This window comes from Macaca thibetana, chromosome 5 (assembly GCF_024542745.1).
Source record: "Macaca thibetana thibetana isolate TM-01 chromosome 5, ASM2454274v1, whole genome shotgun sequence".
NCBI classification, from domain to species: Eukaryota; Metazoa; Chordata; class Mammalia; order Primates; family Cercopithecidae; genus Macaca; species Macaca thibetana.
In genome coordinates this window covers 101976041-102002697 of record NC_065582.1, presented here as the reverse complement: position 1 = coordinate 102002697, position 26657 = coordinate 101976041, and the positions used below count along the sequence as shown (strand labels likewise).

The window sequence follows — 26657 nt, the reverse complement described above, 5'->3', positions numbered from 1 at the left end:
GAAATAGAATAAGTAAAGACATACAAGTAAAAATCAAGGGCAGCTTTCAAGTAGAGCAAAATGTCTAGCAAAAGTGAAGCCAAAAAGACTGGTTTAAGAAATATTCTGGGGCCAGGCACAGTGGCTCACGCCTGTAATCCCAGCACTTTGGGAGGCTGAGGCAGGTGGATCACAAGGTCAACGTTACCAGTCTGGCCAAAATGCAAAATGGTGAAACCCTGTCTCTAGTAAAAACAGAAAAATTAGCCGGACTTGGTGGTGGGCGCCTGTAATCCCAGCTACTCAGGAGGCTGAGGCAGAGAATTGCTTGAACCCAAGAGGTGGAGGTTGCAGTGAGCCGAGATGACACCACTGCACTCTAGCCTGGTCAATAAGAATTAGACACCATCTCAAAAAAAAAAAAATCTGGAAAGTCTGGAGTCTAGAATGAGGATTTGATACTGAATTCCCTTTGCAATTGCCACATATCTCACATGACCAGAGGTATAATTAAGGAAGATTAATCTGAGAGTGGAGGTTGCTGTAATGGTGAAGTTCTAAGGAGCTGACTCAGAATGGTGATGGAAAGCTTCTGAGAGACAATGCAGCTGGGTGGAAAGAGACAGGCTTCACAGCCAAACAAACGTCTACACCCCAGCCCCACAACATCCCAGCTGTGTGACGTTAGGCATGTTGCTCAATCTTTCTGATTCGTAGCTCTCCATTTGTCAAACATGGTGATTCAGTGAGAATCCAGTTACAAAAATAACATTCATGCCAGGTAGTTCAGTGGAGAGAATTTAATACTGAAAGACCCAAAAGGGGAAGGTGAGACTACTCAGGGATTAAGCAACTGCCACCCTAAGGTGGGGACTAAGGGAGAACTTAGCGTTACAAGAGCTCAGGAGGCAGAGCTGTTCATCGGGATCTGTAGAAGCTGGGGCTACAAAGGAGGTGCTGCCACTGGGCCAGAGCCATTGCCCAGAGCAGAGAAAGAAGAGAAATACCCAGGAGTTGCCTCTCTTCCTGCCCTTCTATCTCCTCCCAGTGCCTGCCATTGGCCAAACCCACCCAGAAGCCAGTTTCCCAGCAAAGAAGCCCTGAAAAGGTGGTTTGGGAGAATCCACTCCGTGACTGACGGCAGAGTAGAGGAAGCGCACCTAGACTAGACTAGACTAGATTTGAGGCAAACGAGCAAATGACCTGTGCCATCCGTCTGTGACTTGGGGTTGTGGTGAGGCAGGATGAGCTGACACTGTGGGCTTCCACATAGTCAATCAGTAAATGGTAAACGTTCTTTTTTTCTTTTTAAATCTCCATCCTCACTTTTTACCATTCGCCCCCGAATTTAGACATATTGACATCTTTTTAGTTTCTAAAGGTCACTATGAACTCTATGACTTTGGGACTTGTAGATATTTAACTCCCTCTGCCTATGAAGTTTCATGTCCCCGTTTGATCACACACATTTTCCCCAACTTCCTCTTTTCTTTGGTTTTCTCCTTCCCTCTCCTTCTCTCTTCTCCCTCTTTGGTTTTAGAAATCATCTTAGTTACTACCTCTGCTGGGATTCCTTCCCCAAGTCCGTTAGCGTTTGTTGGATGTCCCTGTCTGTGCTCTGATAGCCTCCTACGCTCTATCATGCATGCCTCTAGCCTAGCACTGAGCAAGATAAAGATTTATTCTTTTGTCTTTCCATATGAGTTTTCTGTCACTGCATAACAAATTACCACAAACTTAACAATCTAAAACAACACCCATTCGTTACCTGACAATTTCTGTAGGTTAGACTTGCAGCACATTTTACCTGGGTCCTCTCTCAGGATCTCTCTAGGATGAAATCAAGGTGTAGCCAGATATATCTTCATCTGGAGGCTTGACTAGGGAAAGTTCATTTTCAAGTTCCCTTGGCACAAACCATTTCTTTGCAGTTATATTACTGTGGTCCTTTTGTTGTTGTTGTTGAATTTTTACTAGTTGTTGGCCAGAGGCTACGCTCAGCTCCCAGAGGATGCTTTCATGTCCTTGCTATATGGCCTCTATACAGCATGGTAATTTGCTCCTTTAGGGCCAACAGAAGAGAATCTGCTGCAGCTTTGGATCTCTCTGCCTTACTCAATCTTTGGCTCCTAGATCTTCTTTTCAAAACAAAGCTCACCTGGTTCAGTCAGGCCCATCCACACTCAAGGAGAGGAAATGAAATCACACGGGATTGGGAATCTTGGGAGCCATCTTAGACTTCAGCCTATCACACTCTCCTTCTAGATATGAACTCTCTGAGAACAAGGTTATTCTCTTATTTCTCTTTATATTCCCAGAATTGAGCAGAATTAGTACCTGACACTTAGTAGCTATTTAATACAAGAATAAAGAAATAAAACAAAAAAAGGGAAGATAACTCATAAGGAAGGGAGAAATTTAAGAGGAAAGTTAAATATGACTTGGTAAGTAATGGACACTTGAATCAGAATCCCGAGTCTATAATGGTACCATTAACAAAAGTTGGGAACCAAATAACAGGAATTGGGTAGTATAAGTTCCATGTTAGATACATTGAATTTATTGTGCCTGTGGGACAACCACATGGAATTTCTTGCAAACCAATGAGGGTGATAGTCTGGAACTTAGAAGAGTGATGTGGGTTGGGATGAACTATAGTATTGAGGGCTGAGTTCTTGAAGTTGTGCCATAGTCTTTAGGGTGCTCTTACCTCCAATACTGCTCCACCGGGGCACTGTAACTTAACTTTTCTAGTCTAACCCTGTCTATTATTTCTTTTCCTTCCCACTTCTCAACTATTTGAGTTTCCCATAATCATTCAGGTTTCATTTTCCTCTTCTTATTTAGTCCTCCAGATATAACTGTCAGCATGAAAACCCCATTATCAGCTCCCTTGAGCCTGCTGATGTGAATTTCACGCTAATAGATATTAGTTGAAACACTTACACTGATCTAATTTTATGTATGTTAAGAACATGTCTTTCAGCCATGGAAGAGCTGAGTTCAAATTCTGCTTCTACTATTCAATTGGTTATATAATCATGATCAAGATGAAATATCTCTCTGAGGTTCTTTATTCATGAACTAGACAATATACCCACATTTTCAAGAAGATTAAATAAAGTTATATGTGTACAATGTCTGGGAAATTGTGGAAACTCAGTTAAATCCCTACATTTGTATTGCGGGATGAAAAAATATTATTGTGCTCACATTGTGTTTTGTTCCAGCTGCACTGCAATTTTGCAAATTACTATTTTAAATGTGAAATCAGTTTAACAATACAACTACATGACTAAAAAGCATTCACAGTCCCCACTGGGATTGGGAAGTAGTGTGTAGCAATGAGGAAAAATTCACATACAATATGAACTTTGTATTTGTTAGAAAAAGTGATGTCAGGTCACTAGGAATCAAGTTTTCTGCAAAGTATTCATCACAAAATACAGACAGCTATTTTAATTATAATAATTGTGCACCTGGTTCTTCTTACAGCAGGTTCACATTTGCATATCTGCCTCCCGGATAGAGACAGATAACTAAGAATTTCTCTATCTGCCCACAATCTATACCTGGCTTTCTGTACATTTTCTTGCATAACCTTAGGGATTATAATTGTAGCCTGACTATCTCCAATCCACTTTCATGTGGCAGTCTTGGTAATCTTTCTAAAATGCAGCATGATCAAATCAGTCTCCTACCCACTGCATTTAGGATGAAAGGAAAGCTCCATAAGTTGGCATGTAGGGCCCTTCGCTATCAGTTTCTGGCTGACCTTTCCTGTCCTATTTCATATCACTGCCTTCCTCATAATCTTTGCCTTGAAATCCTGCTCCTCCTCTTGGTTTGTGTTCTTTTTTTGGGAACTGGGCCTTCCTCTACTTCCCTTAACCTGGCTTAGACTAATCTTTGCTCCTTTTTCCTCCCTCCTCAGTGCCAGCATCTCCCTCTCCTCATCTACACCACTTTCCCCTGAGTGCGGGTTGGCTGTTTAATTTTATATATACATACACACACACACACACACACACACACACACACACACACACATATATATATATATATATATATATAGAGAGAGAGAGAGAGAGAGAGAGAGAGAGAGAGAGTTTAGTGTCTCATTCTGTCACCCAGGCTGGAGTGCAGTGGCATGATCATACCTCAATGCATCCTCGATCTCCAGGGCTTAAGTTATCCCCCTACCTCAGCCGCTGAAGTAGCTGGGACCTCGCCAAGTAGTTGTGCACGACCACGCCTAGCTAATTTTTTTGCTTTCTGTAGATACAGGATCTCACTATGTTGCCTAGGCTGGTCTTGAACTCCTGGGTTCAAGTGATCTTCCTGCCTCATCCTCCCAACGTGCTGGGATTATAGACATAATCTACCGTGCCTGGCCTTATTCTATTTTTAATCATAAGTATATGCTCAGGTTAAGATTTATTTATGCCGGGTGTGGTGGCTCACACCTGTAATCCCAGCACTTTGGGAGACCAAGGCGGGCAGATAACCTGAGGTTGGGAGTTCGAGACCAGCCTGACCAGCATGGAGAAATACCCATCTCTACTAAAAATACAAAATTAGCTGGGCATGGTGGCGCATACCTATAATCCCAGCTACTTGGGAGGCTGAGGCAGGAGAATCACTTGAACCCAGGAGGCGGAGGTTGTGGTGAGTTGAAATTGCGCCATTGCACTCCAGCCTGAACAACAGGAATGAAAATTCACATCAAAAAAAAAAAAAAGATTCATTTATATACTTTGGGGGAAGAAATTAATGCCCTTTGAGATATACATGCAGTCATTTGGAAGAACATAATTTAAACTTCTGGCTTAAAACGCTTGGATCTTGCACAACTGCAGAGTTTAGAAGTACGTCAGCTTGACCAAACAGATGTCCATGTTGTGAGGCTGGGTACATTCCTCACCTGCCTCTATCTTAATGTTGTTTTCCCTCCTCATGGGCTATTTAGGTGCTCTGAGAATACATCCTGTGAGCTTCTATGAGTCCCAGGGGTTTTACTAATTTGTTTTTAAATTTTAAGTAAAACCATGGCTGAAAATTGTCAGGTAATATCCTAGGAGTCCTTATATGAAGCAGCAGCTAAAAAGTCCCATCATCATATTTAAAAGGGAGATTTTTTTCGGGGGTAGGGGGTTCTGTTAAAAAAAAAAAAAGCACCGATGTCAGAAACATGTTTCACCTTATTAGAAATATCATCTGAAATGTATGAGACTAGGTTGTCAAAATTAAGAAAGTGCTGGAATTTCACTGAGTGTGCTAAAAATGTAATTTAAGAATTCCTGTTAGGAAAATGATGGAGGAAAGTGAAGCTAACAAAGCTAAATATGTGCAACTCCATTACATAATTACTCTCCTTTTGTTTATGTCTGAAATTTAAAAAGTAGATACAAAAAAATTTTTAAAGTAGATATAGTGTAATCACTTTTTAAAATAGCCTTCTTATTGACTATTTTTATAAAGTGACCCACAGAAGAGAGACAGGCATTTTAAAAAATAATAACAACTCACTGGCATGACTATCCTTTTTTATTCATTATGAGAAAATTAATTTGATTTAGTCTTTTTAAATAGCCAGTCACCATTCAGGAAATAAATCAATAGAAATGTGTATTGGAATTATTTATTTACTTGCTTGTTTCTGCCACCACACTGGAATGTCATGAAAATAGGAGCTCTGTCTTTGTCATCAATATGGCTTGTCACCTAGCACACTGCCTTAAGAATATTGATGTAAATGGAATGAGCTACTCTCTGAACCAAAGTTACATCATCTTCAACAAAATTTTTGCAAAATTACATTCTTCAATTACAAAGGCAGGAAAATAAAATTATCACACTTCCACTGTCAACATCATTTACTAAGTTGACCACAGTTTGAAGAGCCCTATAGGAGATACTATGGGATGGTACAAAAAGAACACAAAAAAGGAAAACATTTTAGATAGAAGCGGTAAAAGTTTTCAGATTATAATATATTACCATGCTTATACACGTTTCACAATGAAATGTATTCATTATATAGCAAAAACGTTAAAATATTTGTTATTGATTAGAATAGAGATCAGTCTCTGTTAGAAACCTTTAAAAGGCGCACAAACACTTTGTAAGAGGTGACTCCTGTCCCATCCTGCTCAGGGATGACCAAAACTTTCATCCTAGATAGATACACCACCAGGTTTCATCAGGGACACCTTAATTATTTTATCTGTCTAGGTAAACCAATCTCCCGATAGGAGGATATGGAGTAGGGTGAAGAGTTATATTTTGGAAAACAATCCACGGAAAATTAAGTCAAGTAGCCAAAGGTTTAATTTGGAATTGCAAATATCCATCAATTAGGTTTTCAATTATGTGGACAATAAAAGAGTTGAGGAGCAGAGCAGTAGAGACAAAATTAAAAAGGAAAGAACAGAAGGCAGGGAGGGGCTTATTTTCATACATTATACCAATTTACATTACACATCATACTGAATTTAAGTAAGATGCTTTTCTTCATCCAAATAATTTCACCCATTTTAAACTATAAAATATTGGAGGTGAAATCTCATCTGGGCCATTTGATGTAATCTTTCTGCGTCCCTTTCAGGAAGGAAGGTGCAACCACACAATGAAGACAGCCTGTTGCTTTCCTTGGTATGTTCACAACAGGAACAGGAATCAGGCAGCGACTTAACTAGACCTGAAGTTTCCCCTTCTTCCCAACGGTCTATTTGCCAAAGCCCCCTGAACCTATTAGAATTTTCTGAGGTTGGGCTGGTGGAGGGCAGAAACCCGGAGGCTAGATTCAGGAGACCTGGTTTCCCATGCCACTTAGTAGCTTGTGACACTGAGCACAATACTTACTTTTCAGCGCTTCGGTTTCATTATTTGGGAAATGGGAACAATATATCTGTTTTGTAAGATTGTTGTGAAGATAAAACAGGCCTGTGTGTGAAAGGCCTTTTCTAAATTGTAAAGCCCTCCCCAGATGTTAGTTATTATCTCCTTTAAAGGGCACAGAATCTGTTTCAATAGTACAGGAGGCTGCAAAAAGGCTCCTTGACACTTTTTGCTCAGAACTTGACCCTGAGCTTAATCTCGCCGTAAAGTGAAAGGGTTCTTGCGCCCCCACAGCAACCCGGGGCAGGGTCACCCTCGCGACCGGGGCGGTCACTGCCGTATTCCGTCCTGAGCTGCCGCTCCCCCACGATCCTCCCACCAATCCCGGGAGGGCCGCGACGTCCCTTGCCGCTTGGGTGGCGCCAGCTAGAGGGCGCGGGTCGGGGCGGAACCCGGTACCGCGGCTCGGGAGAAGGTGGGGGCGGGGTGAGGGGCGGGGCCTCGCGCGGAGGGCGTGGCCTCGGGGCGCCCGGGCGGCCGGCGCGCGGAGCTTCCCAGCTTGCTAGCGAGCGACGGGCGCGCGCGGCCCCTGCGCACTCGGCCGCCGCCTGCGCGCGTTGCGGCCGCAGCTGCACCCTTTCCTCCGCGGTTCCGCAGCCGAGCCCCGGCAGGACGCGCTCCTTTGCGTTGTCTGCACTCGCGCCCCTTCCCACCGCAACAGGTCAGGGGAGGGCGGAGGTGACGAGGGCGCCCGACCCGGGACTAGAGGACGGAAGGGTCTGGAAGGTGAGCGCAGCCCTGCGCCCCCCAGGACTGGGGGTCGGTCCGCCTGGCCCCCGACGCCGCCGCCGCGGACTTCTCGGAAGCCTAGGCTCTCCCCGCCTCTCTGCCGGCTTCCCAGCAAGCTGACTCAAGTCGCTGGCGTTCCCACTTTTCCGGAGGGAGCCTTCGGGGAGAACGGGCGAGGGCGCAGAGCTCTCACTGCCCTACTTGCGATCCCGCGGCAGGTAGCGCGTAGAAAAACGGGACGGGGACACGGGAAGATACTCATGCTCCTTCCTCACCCCCAGCCCCCAAATCGGACGTTTGCCTGTGCACCCCGCGTTTTGTGGAGAGCTGTCCCGTTGTTGGGACCTGCTCCCTGAGTTGCGTAATGAGTCCCAGAAGTTTCTAGGGGGGAGGGGCGGGGAAAAGCGGGATTCTTCTCTCCTGCACCCCGGGACCCTCCCCTGTGCCTGTCGTGGAGAGAGATGAGGGCCTCCCGTCGCGTCTCACTCAGAGCAGGAGGGAGACGTGTGTCGGTGGTCCGTAGTCTCCGGGGAGGAGTTGGAGCCACATTCTGAGACTGACTTCTGGGACAGAGGGAGAGGCGTCTTCAGAGTGTGGGACTGGCTAATTTCTCCTGATAATGCTTTTTTCCTTCGGGTGTCCCATCCTCTGTGACCGTCGCACCCCCACCCTCCGACGGTGCGAGCGCCGGAGCCGGGGAATGAGAGGGGAGAGAAGGTGGAGAGTGTGAATCACACGTTACCTTAGTGTGATGGTAGTTACATTAATGGAGCTGCGACGGGCCTGCGGGCGGTTCGATACCGTCCTGATAGTTTTCCCGGAGCTTCTCCACCACCAGGACCCGCATATTGTTATGCAAATCATCCCGGGAAGGCACTTGGCTTTGGAGGTGGAGATGTGTCCGAATCTCCTGTGAACCAGTCTCTGTTGGGGGAAAGGCCTTGCAGCCAAGTGATTTGTTTTATTTAAGGGTGGAGCGGAGATAATTTTAACCCCCGCTTCGTGCACGTTGTGGGGTGTGACTTACGGGGAAACCAGACTGATTTAAAACCTCCAGTGCAAACCTGTAAATTAAGGCGAAGACCCAGTGTTCCCTGGGACAGTTGCAAAGTGAGAAGAGCTCAGAAACTGAGGCACAGAAACATTAGGTAGGAGTCTGAGAGGCGTGGAGAATTTGGCTTGTGCAAGATTATTTCAGAGCAAGGTCATGCGGTGTGTGTAGAAGGTAGGTGGCCGTGGGATACTTCTCTCAGACCTGCGTGGTGTCGGCCTCTGGGTGGGGATAAAAGTCACAAAAAAGACCTTTGGACCCAAGAGTCTAGGTTTATTTCTCTGGGACTGAAGAATACCTTAGGCATGGCCCTGTTTCAATGTTTACTTCCTCTGTCTAATGTATTTCCTTAGCTCGCCTTTCATCTTTAGTGGGAAGGATTCCTTGAGTGGATATTCTGGAAGTAGATTCACAGGAGAATGGAAAACTCTGGATGGTTTGCCTGCTTTAATTTCAAGGTGTTGTCTCTTGTGAATGTTGGAAAGTATTGTACTTGAATATTTGAAGATAAATATGCAGAAAAAGAGGAGAGAAAGCAAGAGAATACATAAGTAGTACGTAAAACTAGAGAAACTCATTTGAATTAAGCTATGTTTACGGAGAGAACCAAGGAAATAATTTGGGATAGATTTGGTCACTTTGAGACAAGTAGAGATTGAAGAGTGGGATTTTTGGGGAAAATGAGTTTAGATATTGGAGACTTTTCTTTTTTCAAATATAACTTACAAGGTTGATGAGGCTGGAGATGTGGGACTTACAGGTATGCTGCTGTGAATTCTTTGCTTTTCACCTGCAAGAAAATGAACTGTTAAATATTAATCTGCCTTATTCATTCACTGTAACAATTGAATTTGTGTCTTTGGCATTTGCTTAACTCTTCAACTTTGCAAAAATATAATTTTGAAGAATAACAGTGTGTTAAATTAGCATACAAAGATCATTTAGAGATTGAAAATTTATGACAAAAGTCAGGCCATTTTAAACATTGCTTTCTCCTACATGCATAACAGGCATGCATTTTTTGCCACCAGAATCACTAATCTACTATAGGGTAATAAGACCATGTCAAAACTAGCTGTCTCTTCTGTTTCCTCTCTGGTTTAACTGAATTCCGCAGAGCTGGTTGAGGTGAAAGTTACTTTTTTAATTGACTGAGATACTTGCTTAATTAGATTTTGGATTAAATTTGAAAGAGACTATTCAATTAAAATACATATATATGAGTTACGTCTTTATCAGACACCTCTACAAGTCACTTTATTTATTTTTGAGACAGGTTCTTACTCTGTCACCTAGGCTGGAGTGCAGTGGCACAATCATAGCTCACTGCAACCTCCAACTCCTGGGCTCATGGGATCCTCTCTCCTCAGCCTCCCAAATAGCTGGGATTATAAGCATGTGTCACCATGCCCGGCTAATTTAAAAAATCTTTTGGTAGAGATGGATTGGGGTGGGGAGGAGGGTCTCCCTACGTTACCCAGGTGGGTCTTGGAACTCCTGGCTCAAGCAGTCCTCCCACTTTTGCCTCCCCAAGTGCTGAGATTACAGGTGGAAGTCACCATGCCTGGCCTACAAGTCACTTTAGCCAGGTAATTGTTTAGTTGAAGTTTCATATTGCCTTGAAAGTTGAAAAGAGGGGTGAAAAAATTGAGCTTAGAAAGGGTAAACTTGTTTTCAATATTTTTTTGAAAAGCTGATAGAGTTCTATGTTCAATTCTGTAATTTGTGGGCCCAAAATTCCTTTATTTCAGGGCTCTAGACCATTAACTAATTTTTGGGGAGGTTGAGAAAGTATGTTGGAGAGAGTGCAAATTAAGGAACCTCATTGGGGCTGGGCGCAGTGGCTCATGCCTGTAATCCCAGCATTTTGGGAGGCCAAGGCGGGTGGATCACTTGAGATCCGGGGTTCGAGACCAGCCTGACCAACATGGCGAAACCCTGTCTCTACTGAAAATACAAAAATTAGCTGGGCATGATGGTGTGCTCCTGTAATTCCACCTACTTGGGAGGCTAAGGCAGGAAAGTCATTTGAACCCAGGAGGCGGAGGTTGCAGTGAGCCGAGATCATGCCACTGCACTCCAGTCTGGGCCACAGAGCAAGACTCCATCTCAAAAAAAAATAAAGTAAAATAAAAAAAAAAGGAAAAGGAAAAAAGGAACTGTATTTACCATAAGTATACAGAGTTTCATAAGTGATATTTTCCTCATTAAATAATAAATTCAACAATGGTTTCTCTTCCCAAGTGATGTTTAATTGGCAGTTGCTTTCTAGTAGTCTTTTTTTTTTTAATACACAGTAGAAGCTTATTTAATATTGTTGATTTGGATCTTAGATTTTAAAATCGATTACATAAACTCTGTAATCCATTTATTAACATTCTGCCACAGCATGAAAATAAATGTGAAATATGTGGCTCTTTGTAGGTACACATCCATTATTCCTGATTGTTTATATCTGGGCAACAGATTGTTATAGACTTGACACCATGAGACCCCAAGGTCATCAGGATTGCTAATAGGAGTTTTTGTTGTATGCCTTAGGACAGAACTTCAGTAGTATTCCCGAAGGGAAGAAAATCAGCTGATTTTCTTAAATTATCTGGCCCATTTTAAACATGACTAAGGATTTCTTGCTAGAGTGACTTTTTCCTATTAAAAGACTGAGATTATTGTGACAAATAATGCCTGAAGGAGTCAATTACATCATTAATATAATATCTCATATTCATTCCTAATACCGTGTAAGTATTGAGTAGCTTCTGTGAGGCAGACAGTATCCTAAGCGTTGGAGAAATTGTGATGGTAACATGATGAAGAAAGAAAAAGGGCCTGTGCAGATGGAACTTATATTGGCACTTCACTGTTTACCAACAGTTTTCACATGGCGTAATCATTTAAGCCTAATTGTGACTCTGAAATTGGAATTCATTTTCCATTTTAAAATCAGGAAATTGAGTTGAAGAAGTTAAGTGACTTGACTCTGTGACTCAAAGCCTGGTGCCCTTTCTACTATGGTACACTGTGTTGGCTATGTTGATGTGTGGTTTCCTGTTTTTCAAGAATTACAGCTTGACTCTAAAATATAAATAGTGTTTCTCCTTGGGTAAGTAATTCTTTCTGGTCATTATGGGAATAAAAACAAGTATTTTCATTTAGGATTTTGAACATTTGTGCCTCCAAAGGAAAAAATTATGCAAACCTATTTAACAGACACGTGGTGCTTATTTGCACTAGATAAGAATCCTTACCTTTCTAAAAATTAAATACAGGGCGTTACAGACTAGCTGCCTTAGTGCTTGAAAACTATTATTCAACTTGTGAAAGCTCAGTTTATAAATTTTTGAGAGCATATCCCTGTGTAAATCAGGACATACTCATACCATTTCCTCCTCTCTTATAGATACAGTGAATATGTGCAGTCTGGCAGTAGTTATCAGACCTATAATGTACTCCTGAAAGGCTTGTGAAAACACAGATGTGCTCCTCTTACCCATCCCCCGAGTTTCTGATCCAGCAGGTCTAGGGTAATGCCCAAGAATTTGCATGTGTAACGTGTTCGCGGCTGATATTGATGCTGTTATTTCTAGAACAACACTTTGAGAACCACTGCGGTATAGCGGAGAGTTTAAAAAGGTTTCTGAGTCAGACAGCTTGGGTTTGAATCTTGGATTGCTACCTACTAAGCTGTCAGACCTTAGGCAAATTACTTTTTTTCAAGAACTATGAAGGCTGACCGAGCACTGCTGCTTATGCCTGTAATTCTAGCACTTTGGGAGGCAGAGGCAAAAGGGTCATTTGAGCCCAGGAAATTTGAGACTAGCCTGGGCAACAAAGTGAGACCCCTTCTTTAAACAACAGCAACAACACCTGTGAAGTCTGAGATTTTACCCTACTCTCAAGCTAACTAACCTGCCACAGTTTCACAGACCCCTGGGTTAGAGAGGAATGAATGACTTTATCACTCATCAAGATAGCTGCAGCCAGAATATCAACATTTTCTTACTCTGGTTTCCTAAGCCCCCGTTTTCCAAAGGGTTATGTGAAGAGAGGAAGAGAGCCAAGTGACACATGCAAAAACAGTGGGTTGCATTAACAGGAAGGGAATCCTGAGTTCAGGGAATCCTAATCTTTTTTTGTGTGTGTCAGACAGTGTCTCACTCTGTTGCCCAGCCTGGAGTGCAGTGGTGCAGTCTCGTCTCACTGCAACCTTAGCCTCCCAGGTTTAAGCAGTTCTCCTGCCTCAGCCACTCGAATAGCTGGGATCACAGGCATGTGCCACCATGCCCACCTAATTTTTGTATTTTTAGTAGAGAGGAGGTTTCACCACGTTGGCCATGCTAGTCTTGAACTCCTTACCTCAGATGACCCACCCGCCTCAGCCTCCCAAAGTGCTGGGATTACAGATGTGAGCTGCTGCGCCTGGCCTCCCTAGTCTTTTATAATTGTCAGTAAGCATATTTGCTCTTCACAGGGAGATTTTATCTTCTTGTTGTTGTTGTTTTTCTCTAATCATTAGAACCCGTGAAGGGAGGGGCTGGGTGGGCATGGTGGCTCATGCCTCTAATCCCAGCACTTTGGAAGGCTAAGGTGGGTGGATCACTTGAGGTCAAGAGTTTGAGACCAGCTTAGCCAACATGATGAAACCCTGTCTCTACTAAAAATACAAAAATTAGCCGGGTATTGTGGTGGACACCTGTAATCCCAGCTACTCGGGAGGCTGAGGGAGGAGAATTGCTTGAACCGTGCAGCAGAGGTTGCAGTGAGCAGAGATCGAGATTGTGCCACTGCACTCCAGCCTGGGTGACAGAACGTAACTCCATTTCAAAACAAACAAAACCTGTGAAGGGAGAGTTTTATCTTGATTATACTGCATAGTAAACATGCTGCCCTTAGTGCTAGGACACTATCCCTACTTTCCAAGGCTATTCACCATACAAACATCTTTAAAGATAATTTGGAACAGCCGGGTGCAGTGGCTCATGCCTGTAATTGCAGCACTTTGGTAGGATGATGTGGGAGGATTGCATGAGCTCATGAGTTTGAGACTAGCCTGAGCAACATAGTGAGATCTCATCTCCACAAAAATTAAAAAAAAAAAAAATAGCCAGGTGGGCTGGCCACGGTGGCTCACGCCTATAATCCCAGCACTTTGGGAGGCCAAGGCGGGTGGATCATTGAAGTCAGGATTGAGACCAGCCTGGCCAACATGGCGAAACCCTGTCTCTACTAAAAATACAAAAATTAGCCCAGCGTGGTAGCACGTGCCTGTAATCCCTGCTACTCGGGAGGCTGAGGCAGGAGAATTGCTTGGGGGTGGAGGTTGCAGTGAGCCAAGATCATGCCATTGCACTCCAGCGTGGGCAACAGAGCAAGACTCTGTCTCATAAATAAATAAATACATAAAATAAAAAATAGCTAGGCATGGTGTTGCATGCCTGTAGTCCCAGCTACTCAGGAGACTGAGGCAGGAGGATTGCTTGAGCCTTGACCTAGGCTGTAGTGAGCTGAGATCCTTCCACTGTACTCCAGCCTGGGCAACAGAGCAAGACCCTGTCTCGAAAAAAAAAATCTGAAACAAAACAAAGACAATTGATGCCTCTGCTTGTAAAAATATGCACAAATACCACAGACCCATGGAGAAATTGTCTCCCAACACCTTTCCAATCCTCTGTTGTTTTTTTTTCCTTATAAAATGGAGCGAGCAGTATAGCAGTATCTCCTTTATTGAGTATTGAACAGATTAAAGGGACTAAGATCTGGCAAGTTCTTGGAGCAAAGCATAGTAAGTGCTACGTAAATGTTTGCTATTATTATTCCTGAAGGAAGAGATTGTGTTCTCAGTCTTTTTTTTTTTTTATGGTAAATATTGTCTCATAAGATGAAGTAATTGGTTTACTTTGAATAAATTGCAAACTCTGAGTTTGTTCCAAGAAACTTTTGTAAGGGTCCAAATTCTGAAATGAGGACAATGCCTCGTACGATATTTTGCCAGCCCACAGGGAATGAGGCAGAGACATTTTCTACTAATATTCATGTGCTTTTCTGTGTTTCCCAGCTTCTTCATATGGTTACACAGAATCAGGTGACTCATCTGTCCAGATAAGCAATGAGTCACAGATAAGCAATAAACATTTATTTATTTATGTAGCATAAGTTAACTCCATATAGTAGTAAGTACTATGAAAAAATAGAAGTGTGGCCAGCACTGCTATTTTTCTCCTCAGTAGCCATTCCTGTTGGTTCTTGTTGTCACTAAGAGAACTTTAATTGCTAAGAGACTACATTTGTCCTGTCTTGGGTAATAGATCATATTTGTTCTCAGCCAGTGATGACAGTTTGTATCTTGATTTACCTGCTTCCTTTAAAGCTAGAAGAGCCCAGGTGACCTAGTTCTGGTTTTTTTCTTAGTCAAGATTTTTGGGAAGGATTTTCCTTTTCTGACAAAAATAGACAAATATGTCAGGCAGAGCTGCACCTTCCTCTTCTCCTCTTCATGCCTTGAATGTGAATGAGATATCTTGTTTATAAGATGTACCATGACAAGCATAAAGACAACATGCTAAATAGGCAGAGCAGAAAAAGTCAGAGTTCCTGATGCCCTCATTGCATAGCTAACAGCATGCCAAGTAGCCACCCTCTTCTAGACTTTCTATAGGAGAAACATAAACTTCTATTAATTTAAAAAGTTGTTACTTGCAGCTAAACACATTCCTAACCCATATAGTAAGCATAATGGAGTAGAGAGTACTCATATGGAGAAGAGAGTACTCTACTCCATTACGGCTGGAGAGAGTCCCTGAGGGACAGCATTGTTACATTACCTTTGAGAGTCAGTGAAGGCCTCTCTGAGAATGTGTCATTGAGCTGAGTGCCTAATGATCAGAGGGAGCCAACAACATGTGGGATGTGTACTTGAGTGTAGGGTAGCTCCAGAACCCCACTGAACAAAACTTCAAAGTGGAGAAGAGATAGTTGGGGAAATTGTATTCCTTTATGGATTTCTGAGCTTGTGAGGTCCATACGTATTGAGAGCCTAGAGGAACTGTAGATAATCAGATCAGTTTGGGGTCCTGGGAGATTATGGGAGAGATCCCAGGGGGTAGATCTCTCTACTTGGAGTAGAGTTCTAGAGAATCAGACTAAAACAGAATGTATGACCCATGACTTATCCCTGACACATTGCCTATTACCAAGAGACTGTTATTCCTGGGCAAAGGAGAAGTATTGATGACGAGGGACTAACCAGCTTACAGGCCTCTGGTCTCTGGACAGAGTAATTTTTCTCATATTCTCCTTTGGAAACTAGATTGTGGTCCTGGGACTGGGGAACTACTTGCTCTGTTTGTCCAGTTGAAAGGTTCCCAGGCTGGACACAGTTGCTCACACCTGTAATACCAGCATTTTCGGGACCAGCCTGGACAACATGGCAAACTCCTGTCTCTACAAAAATACAAAAATTAGCCAGGTGCGGTGGCTCATGCCTGTAATCCCAGCACTCTGGGAGGGCAGATCACCTGAGGTCGGGAGTTTGAGACCAGCCTGACCAACATGGAGAAACCCCGTCTCTACTAAAAATACAAAAAAATCAGCTGGGCATAATGGTACATGCCTGTAATTCCAGGTAGTCGAGAGGCTGAGGCAGGAGAATCGCTTGAACCCTGAAGCATAGGTTGTGGTGAGCCAAGATCGTGCCATTGCACTCCAGCCTGGGCAACAAGAGTGAAACTCTGCCTTAAAAAAAATAAATAAATAAATTAGCCGGGCATGGTGGCACACATCTGTAGTCCCAGTTACTCTGAAGGCTGAGGTGGGAAGTTTGCTTGAGCTCAGAAGGTGGAGGTTGTAGTGAGCCATGACTGTGCCACTGCATTCCAGCCTGGGTGACAGAGCGAGACTCTGTTTAAAAAAAAAAAAAAAGAAAGAAAGAAAGAAAGCTTCCCTAGTGTATGGAGTTGCCGCAGCACATGGTTTGGCCAGCCAAAAAAATAACTAAACAACTACTACCATTTATTGAATGTTTACCATGAGCCAGTCATTGTGCTAAGACTTTTACAAATATTATTTTACGTCACCCGACAACAATCCCATGAAACCGTATATTACTGATGAGAAAGCTGAGGCCTTAGAGAAGAAGAATAATTTTCTCGAGGTTTTTTTTTTTTTTTTTTTTTTGACAGAGTCTCGCTCTGTCACTCAGAATGGAGTGCAGTGGACTCCGCTCACTGCAAGCTGCATCTCATGGGTTCATGCCATTCTCCTGTCTCACCCCCCGAGTAGCTAGAACTACAGGCGCCCAACGCCACACCTGGCTAATTTTTTTTTTTGTATTTTTAGTAGAGACAGAGTTTCACCGTGTTAACCAGGATGGTCTCAATCTCTTGACCTCGTGATTTGCCAGCCTTGGTCTCCCAAAGAGCTGGGATTACAGGTGTGAGCCACCGCACCCGGCCTGGAGGTCTTATAGCTGGTTGCAAAGCGGATCTTCTACCAGCATGTCATAAAGACTCTCGAGAGTAGGTTCCCCAGAGTGTACTAGGTTTGGAAGCACTTAATGACCTAAGTGAACAGAGTATTTGAAAACATCTTGAGTCACTTTTTATATTCATCTTCTCTCTTTTTTTCTCTCTCTATATGTATGTGGTGTGAGTGTCCATAAAACTTACATATATGTGTATATACTCACACATATATGTGTATACACACTCTTGAATTGTGAATTGTTTATTTGGGGAAGAAAAGCAGTTTGATACACATGACACTTTAATTTCTGAATAAATTTGGTAAGCAAGAGAAGGAGGACTATAGAAGGGTCACTTAGATAGTAACGTACATTCCTGCCATGGAACATTCCAAAATGAAAGAAAGTTTGCATCATTCACATAAAATTTAATGTAGATGTAGCTGCTACGATGTGTCAGTGTGCTAGGTATTTTAGCTTGGTGATATGATATATGCTTCTCTGTTACTCTAGGTAGCAAGCTCTCCGTTTTACACGTAGGGGCACGGAGGCTTAACTTGTCCAAGGCGATCATGCAGCTCACTTGAGCCTAGCTTCTTTCTGCTGTACAGCACTACGCTGTTTTTAAATAGAGCCGAGTTAGTATCTTCCCTATTTTCTTTTCCCTTTTTTTTTTTTTTTTTTTTTTTTTGAGGCAGGGCCTTGCTCTTTCACACAGGCTGAAGTGCAGTGGTATGATCACAGCTCACTGTAGCCTCCACCTCCTGGGTTCGAGCTACCCTCTCACCTCAGCCTTTTGAGTAGCTGGGACCGCAGACATGTGCCACCTTGCCCAGCCTTTCCCAATTTTTTTTTTTTTTTTTAATAAGACAGTCTTGCTCTGTTACCCAGGTTGCAGTGCAGTGGCACAGATCACAGTTCACTGCAGCTTCCTCCTTCCTGGGCTCAACCTGTCCTCCTGCCTCAGCCTCCTCAGTAGCTAGGACTACAGGCATGTGCCACCATGCCCAGCTAATTTTTCTATTTTTTGTAGAGACAAGATGTCAGTACCTTGCGAGGGCTGATCCTGAACTTAAGCAGTCCTCCTACCTCGGTCTCCCAAAGTGTTGGGATTACAGGCATGAGCCACCATGCTTGGCCCGTGGAGGATTATATTGAAAGATTGATATCATAACAGAATAAAAAGTGAAGATGCCCTTTTACATCTCCTGCTCTGGCCCCTTCACCAAATCTCTTCCCTTTCCGGAAAACTACTATTAACAGTTTGGTATATGCTATTCCAAACTTTGTGTGTATGCATAAACTTAATAATAAAGCATTAAACAAACAAAAAACTTGGCTCATATTGTACATTTTATTTAGATCTTGCTTAGATAAACCTATGTAGTTCTTTTTGATGTTTTAAGGCATCTCATTATGATGTATCATAATTAGCCATTTTTAAAATGATATGTATTAGGTTGTTACCAGTTTTCTTACTCTTACAAGCAATATTTTATTGCACATACCTCCTTGTACACATGTGACTGTATTTTAAGGAATGATTCCTTAAAGGAGAATTGCTAAATTGAAGCATACACTAAATTCCTTTCTTGGTGGTTTAGAATAATAATTTCCTGACTATAGTAGGCCACCATTTGAACCTAACATAACCTAACATTCATAACGTATCGTAGTGTGTATCTGGGCTCTTCATACAGCTGTGGAAATCACACATCACCTTCAACAGCCTTGCTTAGGCTGACTTTGGTCTTTGTTGTGAGACGCAACTGAGATATCAGTCAGTAATCTCATGATGCAGCCTTCCTGCCCCTCTCTCCCTCTGTGGGGAAAGATCAAGCCTTTCGCGAAGTTAAGCGTTTTAGTTGCACAGATAGGTCCCTGGCTGTGTCCAGGGGCTCGATTCCTCAGAAGCTATGGTCTCTCTCACTTTGAACCCCATTCACCTACCCGAGAATCTGTAGTGCTCCTGAGCGGTGAGACCTAGGGCGTTGCTCACTCCTTCAGTCTTCTACTTATCAGTCTCAAGGACCCTTTTTCATTACAGATCTCCATGGCTTGCTCCTCACTTTAAGTCTTTGCTCAAATGTTGTGTTCTCTGACCACCCTACATAAAACTACAGTATCCTACCTTGATTCCTCTCTGCACTCTATACTCCTATTTTGCTTTTCTAACATCTATCTATTTTACTGAATGTGTCTTTGCTTACCTTTTGTAGTATGTAAGCTCAGTGGTAGCAAGAGTCTTTTCTTCACTCTATTTTTTATGTTTTTTGAGACAGGGCCTTGCTGTGTTACCCAGGCTGGAGGGCAGTGGTGCAATCTCAGCTCACTGCAACCTACATCACCCCTCCCATCTGCATCCCTACTCAAGCAATCCTCCCACCTCAGCCTCCTGAGTAGAGTAGCTGGGACCACAGGCATGCACCACCACCCCTGGCCATTTATTTTTAATTTTAGCAGAGACGGGGTCTTGTCATGTTGCCCAGGCTGGTCTTGAACTCCTGAGCGCAAACATTCAGCCCACCCTGGCCTCCCAAAGTGCTGGGATTACAGGATTGAGCCACCACATCCGGCCCACTCTCTTTTTTTCTTAGTACCTGGCTTAAAGCAGATACTCAGGATACATTTGTTGGTTCTGTCAGTCAGTGAACAAACAAGTGAACTCAGGACCCCTCTCAGATTGATAGCCACCCAACAGCCCAACCTGTCTCCTTTCCTACTGTTATCACTGTCCACCAAAGAGCCCTAGGGGTGGGTGCTATTGGGTTGCAAGCAGGTTGAGCATCTTCATTGGGAGGGTCATGTGAGGAACTGCCATCAGGGACTCTTCAGGTGCCTCTACAGAGGTGTTATGAAGAATAATGCCAACAGGAATGCAATAGTGTTTTATTGATCACTTACTGTGTGCCAGCCCTGCAAGTCAAGAGAGAGAAAGTGTGTGCAGCGAAGGCAGGGGTAGAGCGAGGAATGCAGAGAAAGAGAAAAAGGAGAAAGTGAGCGATAGTAAGTGGTGAGGGAAAGGGAGGGAGAAGAGTGGGGATTGAGTTGGAGAATTGAGAAAACTTGCCTAGGGGGCCACTATTGCTGGTCAGAGGAGTGACACATGTTTGACCCTGAAAAGTAGATCTCTGCTAGTGTGAGTTAACTAGAATATTTGCAACATTCATACTGCAATCTTTTGAGAGAGGAGATAGAGTGACAAATTATGTCTGCTAGTATGGAAACATTGTAGTTAGCAAGTCAGCAATTTAAATTCCATGGAGAGGGAGATAAAAAACCTTATCAGGAGTAAGAATAGAGCTATCAAGGACTATATTCAGTGTTTCAACCTCAGCCAAAATTGTAACAGCCTCTTAAACAGAGGTAAGTTAAAATGATTACAAATTTAATGTGTGTTTCCATTTGTATCAAATGGTTTGTCGAGTCTGTACTAAGATAATTTAGTAACATACCTTTGCCTTAAGGATGTTTGAAAAGTAAAACAAACTATTTAATGCAAGTTAGGGTAAGTGTAGTCAATTTATAAATACTTACTAGAGAGGGAAAAGGAAACAGCTGTAGACAGTGTTAACCATGAGAGGTTGTTTCCAGAGTTACACAAGATAGTAGCAAGACTATCTGCCCAGATTGGATACTAATTTTTCCCCCAAATTCAGTCTTGTTTTGAAAGAATGCTCAGTAGTTGTTTTATTTGGGTTTCGTTTTGATTAAGTACCTTTAATGAGTGGAAGTAAAATCTTAAGATTGATTGTTACCAGGACCCACTTTTCTTGTTAAGTGTTGCATTCTCCTGTGAGAATGACCTGTTGATTACCTTTCTCTTGCATACTTGACACTCTTAACTTTTCTTCCTTTTAATTCTAGTGAGGATGCTGACACAACCTGTGACCTTAGGCAAATTACTTAAAACTGAGTCTACATTTCTTTCTTTCTTTCTTTTTTTTTTAATGATTTTGAGTCTCCATTTTCTTATCTATAAAATAGGATATTAGTATCTGCCTTGCAACTTTATTATAATGTATTAATGAAATGCCATTTTTCAAAGGGCTTATTTATATTTAACACAATGCTTGGCACAAAGTAGGCACCAGGGGAATGGTATTTCCTTTTCTCCTCCCCCTCCTCCTTATGGTAAACTTGTGCACATTGTTTTCTTGCTGAAATGGCTTTGAGAAGCAGCCTCACAGTTAAAAGTGCAATTGGCCTTTGATATATACTAGATAGTTTATTCATGCAACTTGGGAATTGGAGAACCATTTTCTAATTCAAATGAGAACTTGGAATTCTGTCTCCAGGAAAACTTCTTACAGGTCATGTGTATCCCTGAATTTACCCACAGGCTAATGTTCACGGGCTGCTGTTTGTTTCTCTTTCAGATGAACAGACTTGCCACTTTCCACTGACTGGGAACAATGGCATTTACGGAAAGAGTCAACAGCAGTGGCAACAGGTAAGCATGGAATCTATGATTCAAAGACATGCTGATATTTAATTTTATGATCCACTTTTCAATGAATAAGTTTGGTCTTTTTCAATTTGCAACTTAAGAACTCACTGGTGCAGGAAAATGATTGAAATGTTCAGTTTTCTCTACATGAAGTCAAACTTGTTGGACTGGCTACATATTGTCTTTTAAAGCTAGCAATTGCCGAGTCTGTTAACTCATTTTTTAAAAATGTGATGTTAATTTAAATGATTAAATCAGCATTCTAATGCTGTGTTCATGATAACAAGATTGCACTGATTTGGGGAAAGCGTACACATGCTCAGCCTGTGCTTGAAATAAATAAACGAATCCACCTCATCTGGAAAGCTGTGAAGGAGGGAATTCCTTCATATTTATATTTTGCCCCTTTCACATCTCTCCCTCCAACTCTGCACACACAATTTAGTGCCTTCTTGCATATAGTAATTGATCAGTTTTGATTGAGGGGATATTATTAACATTTTGAAGGAGTTTTAAACAATAACTCATTTGACATTCAGAAAGAATTATCACTGATTAGTTTTTATTTAAACTATTAGCTACTAAAAATATATATATATATTTATATATTTTGAGATGGAGTCTCACTCTGTTGCCCAGGCTGGAGTGCAGTGGTGCGACCTCAGTTCACTGCGACCTCCACCTCCCAGGTTCAAGCGATTCTTCTGCCTCAGCCTCCCAAGTAGCTGGGATTCACCACGTTGACCAGGCTGGTCTTGAACCCCTGACCTCAGGTGATCCCCCTGCCTTGGCCTCCCAAAGTAGTGGAATTACAGGCGTGAGCCTCTGTGCCACACCAAAAACATATTAAATGTTTTTAAATATTACTACTACCCCTTGTAGTAACATTCTAGCAATTACAGAATTGTTTTTATTGTTACTTTTATCATAATTTCTATTTATTAAATTTTTTTTTTTTTTTTGAGACAAAGTTTTGCTCCTGTTGCCCTGGCTGGAGTATACTGCCATGATCTTGGCTCACTGCAACCTCTGCCTCCCAGGTTCAAGTGATTCCCCTGCCTCAGCCTCCCAAGTAGCTGGGACTATAGGCACATGCCACCACACCTGGCTAATTTTTGTATTTTTAGTAGAGACAGGGTTTCACTATGTTGGTCAGGCTGGTCCTGAATTCCTGACCTCAGGTGATCCACCTGCCTCGACCTCCCAAAGTGCTGGGATTACAGGTGTGAGCTACCATGCCCAGCCATAATTTCTATTTATGATAGAATTATTTTCTCCCTTCTTGCTACTGCATTTGACTAGTCTAAAAAATAAAAAACATTATAGGAAATGTAGACTCAGACTTATTTAACTAATATTTATAATGCCACAGAATAGATGATGGTGCCTGCAATTGTGGACCAACCCAAATGTTCTCCCACTTCTCCCCCTTTCTGGTTCACTTAGGAAATGATTCAGTTCCTGGTCATCACTGTGGGCCTGTTAAACTTGGTTTACTCTCTCCCCTCACCAAAGGGAAGACAGTTGACCCTGACTGCTGCAATTCACATTCTGCTAGAGCCTGGGGGAAAGCTGTTATCATTTGTCTTTAGGTTTATTCATAATGTTGGGTTACACATACGTTTTACATTTTTATGTAGTTAAATGTCTTGTCCTTTATGGATTCTGGCCTTGATTGCCCTTAGAAAGGTCTTTCCTCCTCCAAGATTGTGAAAATAATGTCATGTGTTCTTTGCTGGCACTTGTACGATTTCATTTTTGCATTTAAATCAGAACTTGTAAGCTGGTGGACTGTGGGACAGATCTGGTCAACATATGGGTTTTGGTTGGCCTGTCACAGAATTCTGAAAGAAATTATCTGCCAATGTTTTTTACTTAACAATCTTCTATCTTCTCATGAAAAATTTAAGATTTAGCAACCCTGGGCTTGCATTGCCATGTAGCAGTGCTCAGACAGAATTGAATAGCTTCAGCTCTTTTAAGCAGAACACAGGCTTTCTAATTCAGAACTTCCCAAGTGGTATGCCATCAAATGCTTTTCAGGTGTGCCACGATATTGATTTCCCCCCACCCCTCCCCGCAAGCCTAAAGGTCAGCCAGAGCTCCTATCTAATTTCCCCCGCAGACATCTGCTTTGTCCGTTTGCCCCAGAGACTTGATGTAAAAAAAAAAAAAAAGTTGAGAAAGCACTGACGCTTTTCAATTCGTTATAGCTCTCTGCACAGCCAGATTCACACATTTAGTTAGCTGCTTGACCCTCTTTGACTTTTTAATATTTTGATCCATATGTAGTTAACTTGAATATATTGTATATTTCATATTAATAGGAAAAGGTAAAGATGGGGGATGTTAGGGAACCATTTTTTTTTTCTTTTTCTTTTTCTTTTTCTTTTTTTTTTTTTTTTAAGATGGAGTCTCACTGTCACCAGGCTGGAGTGCAGTGGCACGATCTTGGCTCACTGTAACCTCCACCTCCCAGGTTCAAGCAATTCTCCTGCCTCAGCCTCCTGAGTAGCTGGGACTGCAGGCACACACAACCATGCCCAGCTAATTTTTGTATTTTTTAGTAGAGACGGGGTTTCACCATGTTGGCCAGGATGGTCTTGATCTCTTGACCTCATCATCTGCCTGCCTTGGCCTCCCAAAGTGTTGGGATTACAGGTGTGGGCCACTGCACCTGGCTAGGAACCATTTTTTTTTTTAAGCAAAAAGCTAGACAGTTGTTTCATCGTTATTTATTAAATCACCTATCTTTTCCCTGCAGATATGAATGATAGGTCTAAATTTTATCACAGTTCTGGGGCTGTTGTTGGGCTGTCTTTTGCTCCATTGATGTGTCTTTTGGCAACTGTGGCATATTGTTTCACTGTATCTTTATATGTCTTAATATTGAGGCAGATTCTTTGTAATTGTCATTTTTAGAATTTTAATAGCTATTCATTCTCATGCTTCTCAATATACTCTGAAGTAATTAATCATTTTCTAAAAAAATTATGATTGGCATTTTGATTGGAATCCCTTTGAATTCATCAGTTAGAGTTGACTACTGTAGGCTATTAAAACGTCTTCCTATAAGAATGTAGATGTCAGACTGGTGAGAATTTAAGGAGCTGAAGAAATTTTAAATTTTAATTGTAAGATTTTCGTGGAGGTCTGATTTTTCAAAAAGGTTGAGTTATTGACGTTGGTTCGTGTGTTATTTCTGGTAGATGAATCAATTATAGTGGGTAAAAGTATTATCACTGACATGATTAAAAAGATATTTTAGCTTAAAACCTAGATGACAGGTTGATAGGTACAGCAAGCCACCATGGCATGTGTATACAACCTGCGTGTTCTGCACATGTATGTAACAAACCTGCATGTTCTGCACATGTATCCCAGAACTTAAAGTCGAAAAAATACATATATATATATTTTTTGTTTGTTTTTGAGATGGAGTCTCACTCTGTCTCCCAGGCTGGAGTGCAGTGGTGCAGTCTTGGCCCCTCCACCTCCCAGGTTCAAGCTTTTCTCCTGCCTCAGCCTCCTGAGTAGCTGGGACTACAGGTGCCCACCACCACACCTGGCTAATTATCGTATTTTTTTTTTTAACATGTCGTCCAGGCTGGTCTTGAATTCCTGACCTTGTGATCTGTAAACCACCCCCTACTTCCCGCCTCCCAAAGTCCTGGGATTACAGGCATGAGCCACAGCGCCCGGCCTAAAAAAAGATACTTTATATTCTCTTACTTATTATTTTTTTTTTTTTGGTTTTGCTAATTATTAAGTTTGGATAGGTAACTGCCCCTTATAACATTCTAGCAATTACAGAGTGTTCTTATTATTTGTTACTTTTATCATAATTTCTGGCTCCTCACCTCCTCAGTATACTCCTTTTAATTTTAGTACCTAGTACAAGTGGTAAGGTTGGGGATATCCTTTAAAAAGTTCTATTTTTAATACACACCAGTAGCTCACTTGTTTAAATGTTTAATCATGATAGGTATTTAATCTTTTAGTTGCCCAGAAAAAAAAAAAAAACGTTAAATTCATGTGGAACTGGTCCAGGACTAGGACATATTTGCAAAGGAAAGAGATGTATATTGAGTACGCAGCTCTAATCATTCAAACTAAATTGAAGTCTGAGCATGAACCCTTACTTTGCTCAGGGCTATCAAAAGTCATAAGCATGGACAGAATATTAATGTAATGTGTAAAGACAATATTTGTTGTAGTTCTTAGAAACAATAAGCTTATTCTGTGACTTCCAGATTTATCAGCACTTGACACTGTTGAATTTGAGCTCACTTATATATTTCTTCACCTTCCTTCCCTCCCCCTTTTTAATAGTTCTTTCTAACAATTGTTACTGGAGTCTAACAGACTGAGAAAGGCAGACGTTGTTAGTACAGTTTAGTGCATTTCCTTTTCTTTTCTCTTTTATTTTTTTTTGAGATGGAGTTTTGCTGTTGTCGCCGAGGCTGGAATGCGATGGCACGATCTCGGCTCGCTGGGTCCTCCACCTCCTGGGTTCGAGCGATTCTCCTGCCTCAGCCTCCCGAGTAGCTGGCACACCACCATGCCCTGCTAATTTTTGTACATTTTTAGTAGAGACAGGGTTTCACCATGTTGGCCAGGCCAGTCTCAAACTCCTGACCTCAGGTAATCTACCTGCCTTGGCCTCTCGAAGTGCTGGGATTACAGGCGTGAGCCACCACGCCCAGCCTAGTTTAGTGCATTTTCATAAAGTGAACACGCTTGTGTAACAGATCAAGACCAGCTTTCTAGAATTCCCCTCCTATCCCCTTTCAGCTACTACCTCCCTTAAAAGTCACCACTGTTCTGACTTCTTCTAACACCCTGCATTTGTTTTGTCTGCTTTTCAATTTTATTTAAATATAATCACATAGTATATACTCCTTTATTTTATAAAGTTTCCATTCATTTTGATATTTGAAACACTGTGAGGTTTAGGGGTCAATTTGCATGACTTTTGGCTCCCCAAAAGCTTAACTATGAATTAGCCTACAGTTGACTGGAAACCTTACAAATAACATAAACAGCTGATTAACACATATTTTGTATATGTATTAAGTACTGTATTCTTA

At 42.1% G+C, this 26657-nt stretch overlaps 1 protein-coding gene across 3 annotated transcripts in view; it reads left to right on the top strand.

Annotated features, from left to right (window-relative positions):
• Positions 1 to 7327: 7327 nt before the first annotated feature.
• The window catches only part of AFF1 (ALF transcription elongation factor 1), a 207353-nt gene continuing 188023 nt past the window's right edge, over positions 7328 to 26657 (top strand). For 2 of the 3 annotated variants that reach the window (XM_050790410.1, XM_050790409.1), the window contains exons 1-2: positions 7328 to 7605; positions 21497 to 21570. In XM_050790410.1, coding sequence (XP_050646367.1) covers positions 21533 to 21570 — 38 coding nt within the window. In that variant the 5' untranslated portion in view covers positions 7328 to 7605; positions 21497 to 21532. Of the gene's footprint in view, positions 7606 to 21496; positions 21571 to 26657 lie in introns of those variants that run through there. The other variant, XM_050790413.1, reaches the window with a different exon arrangement.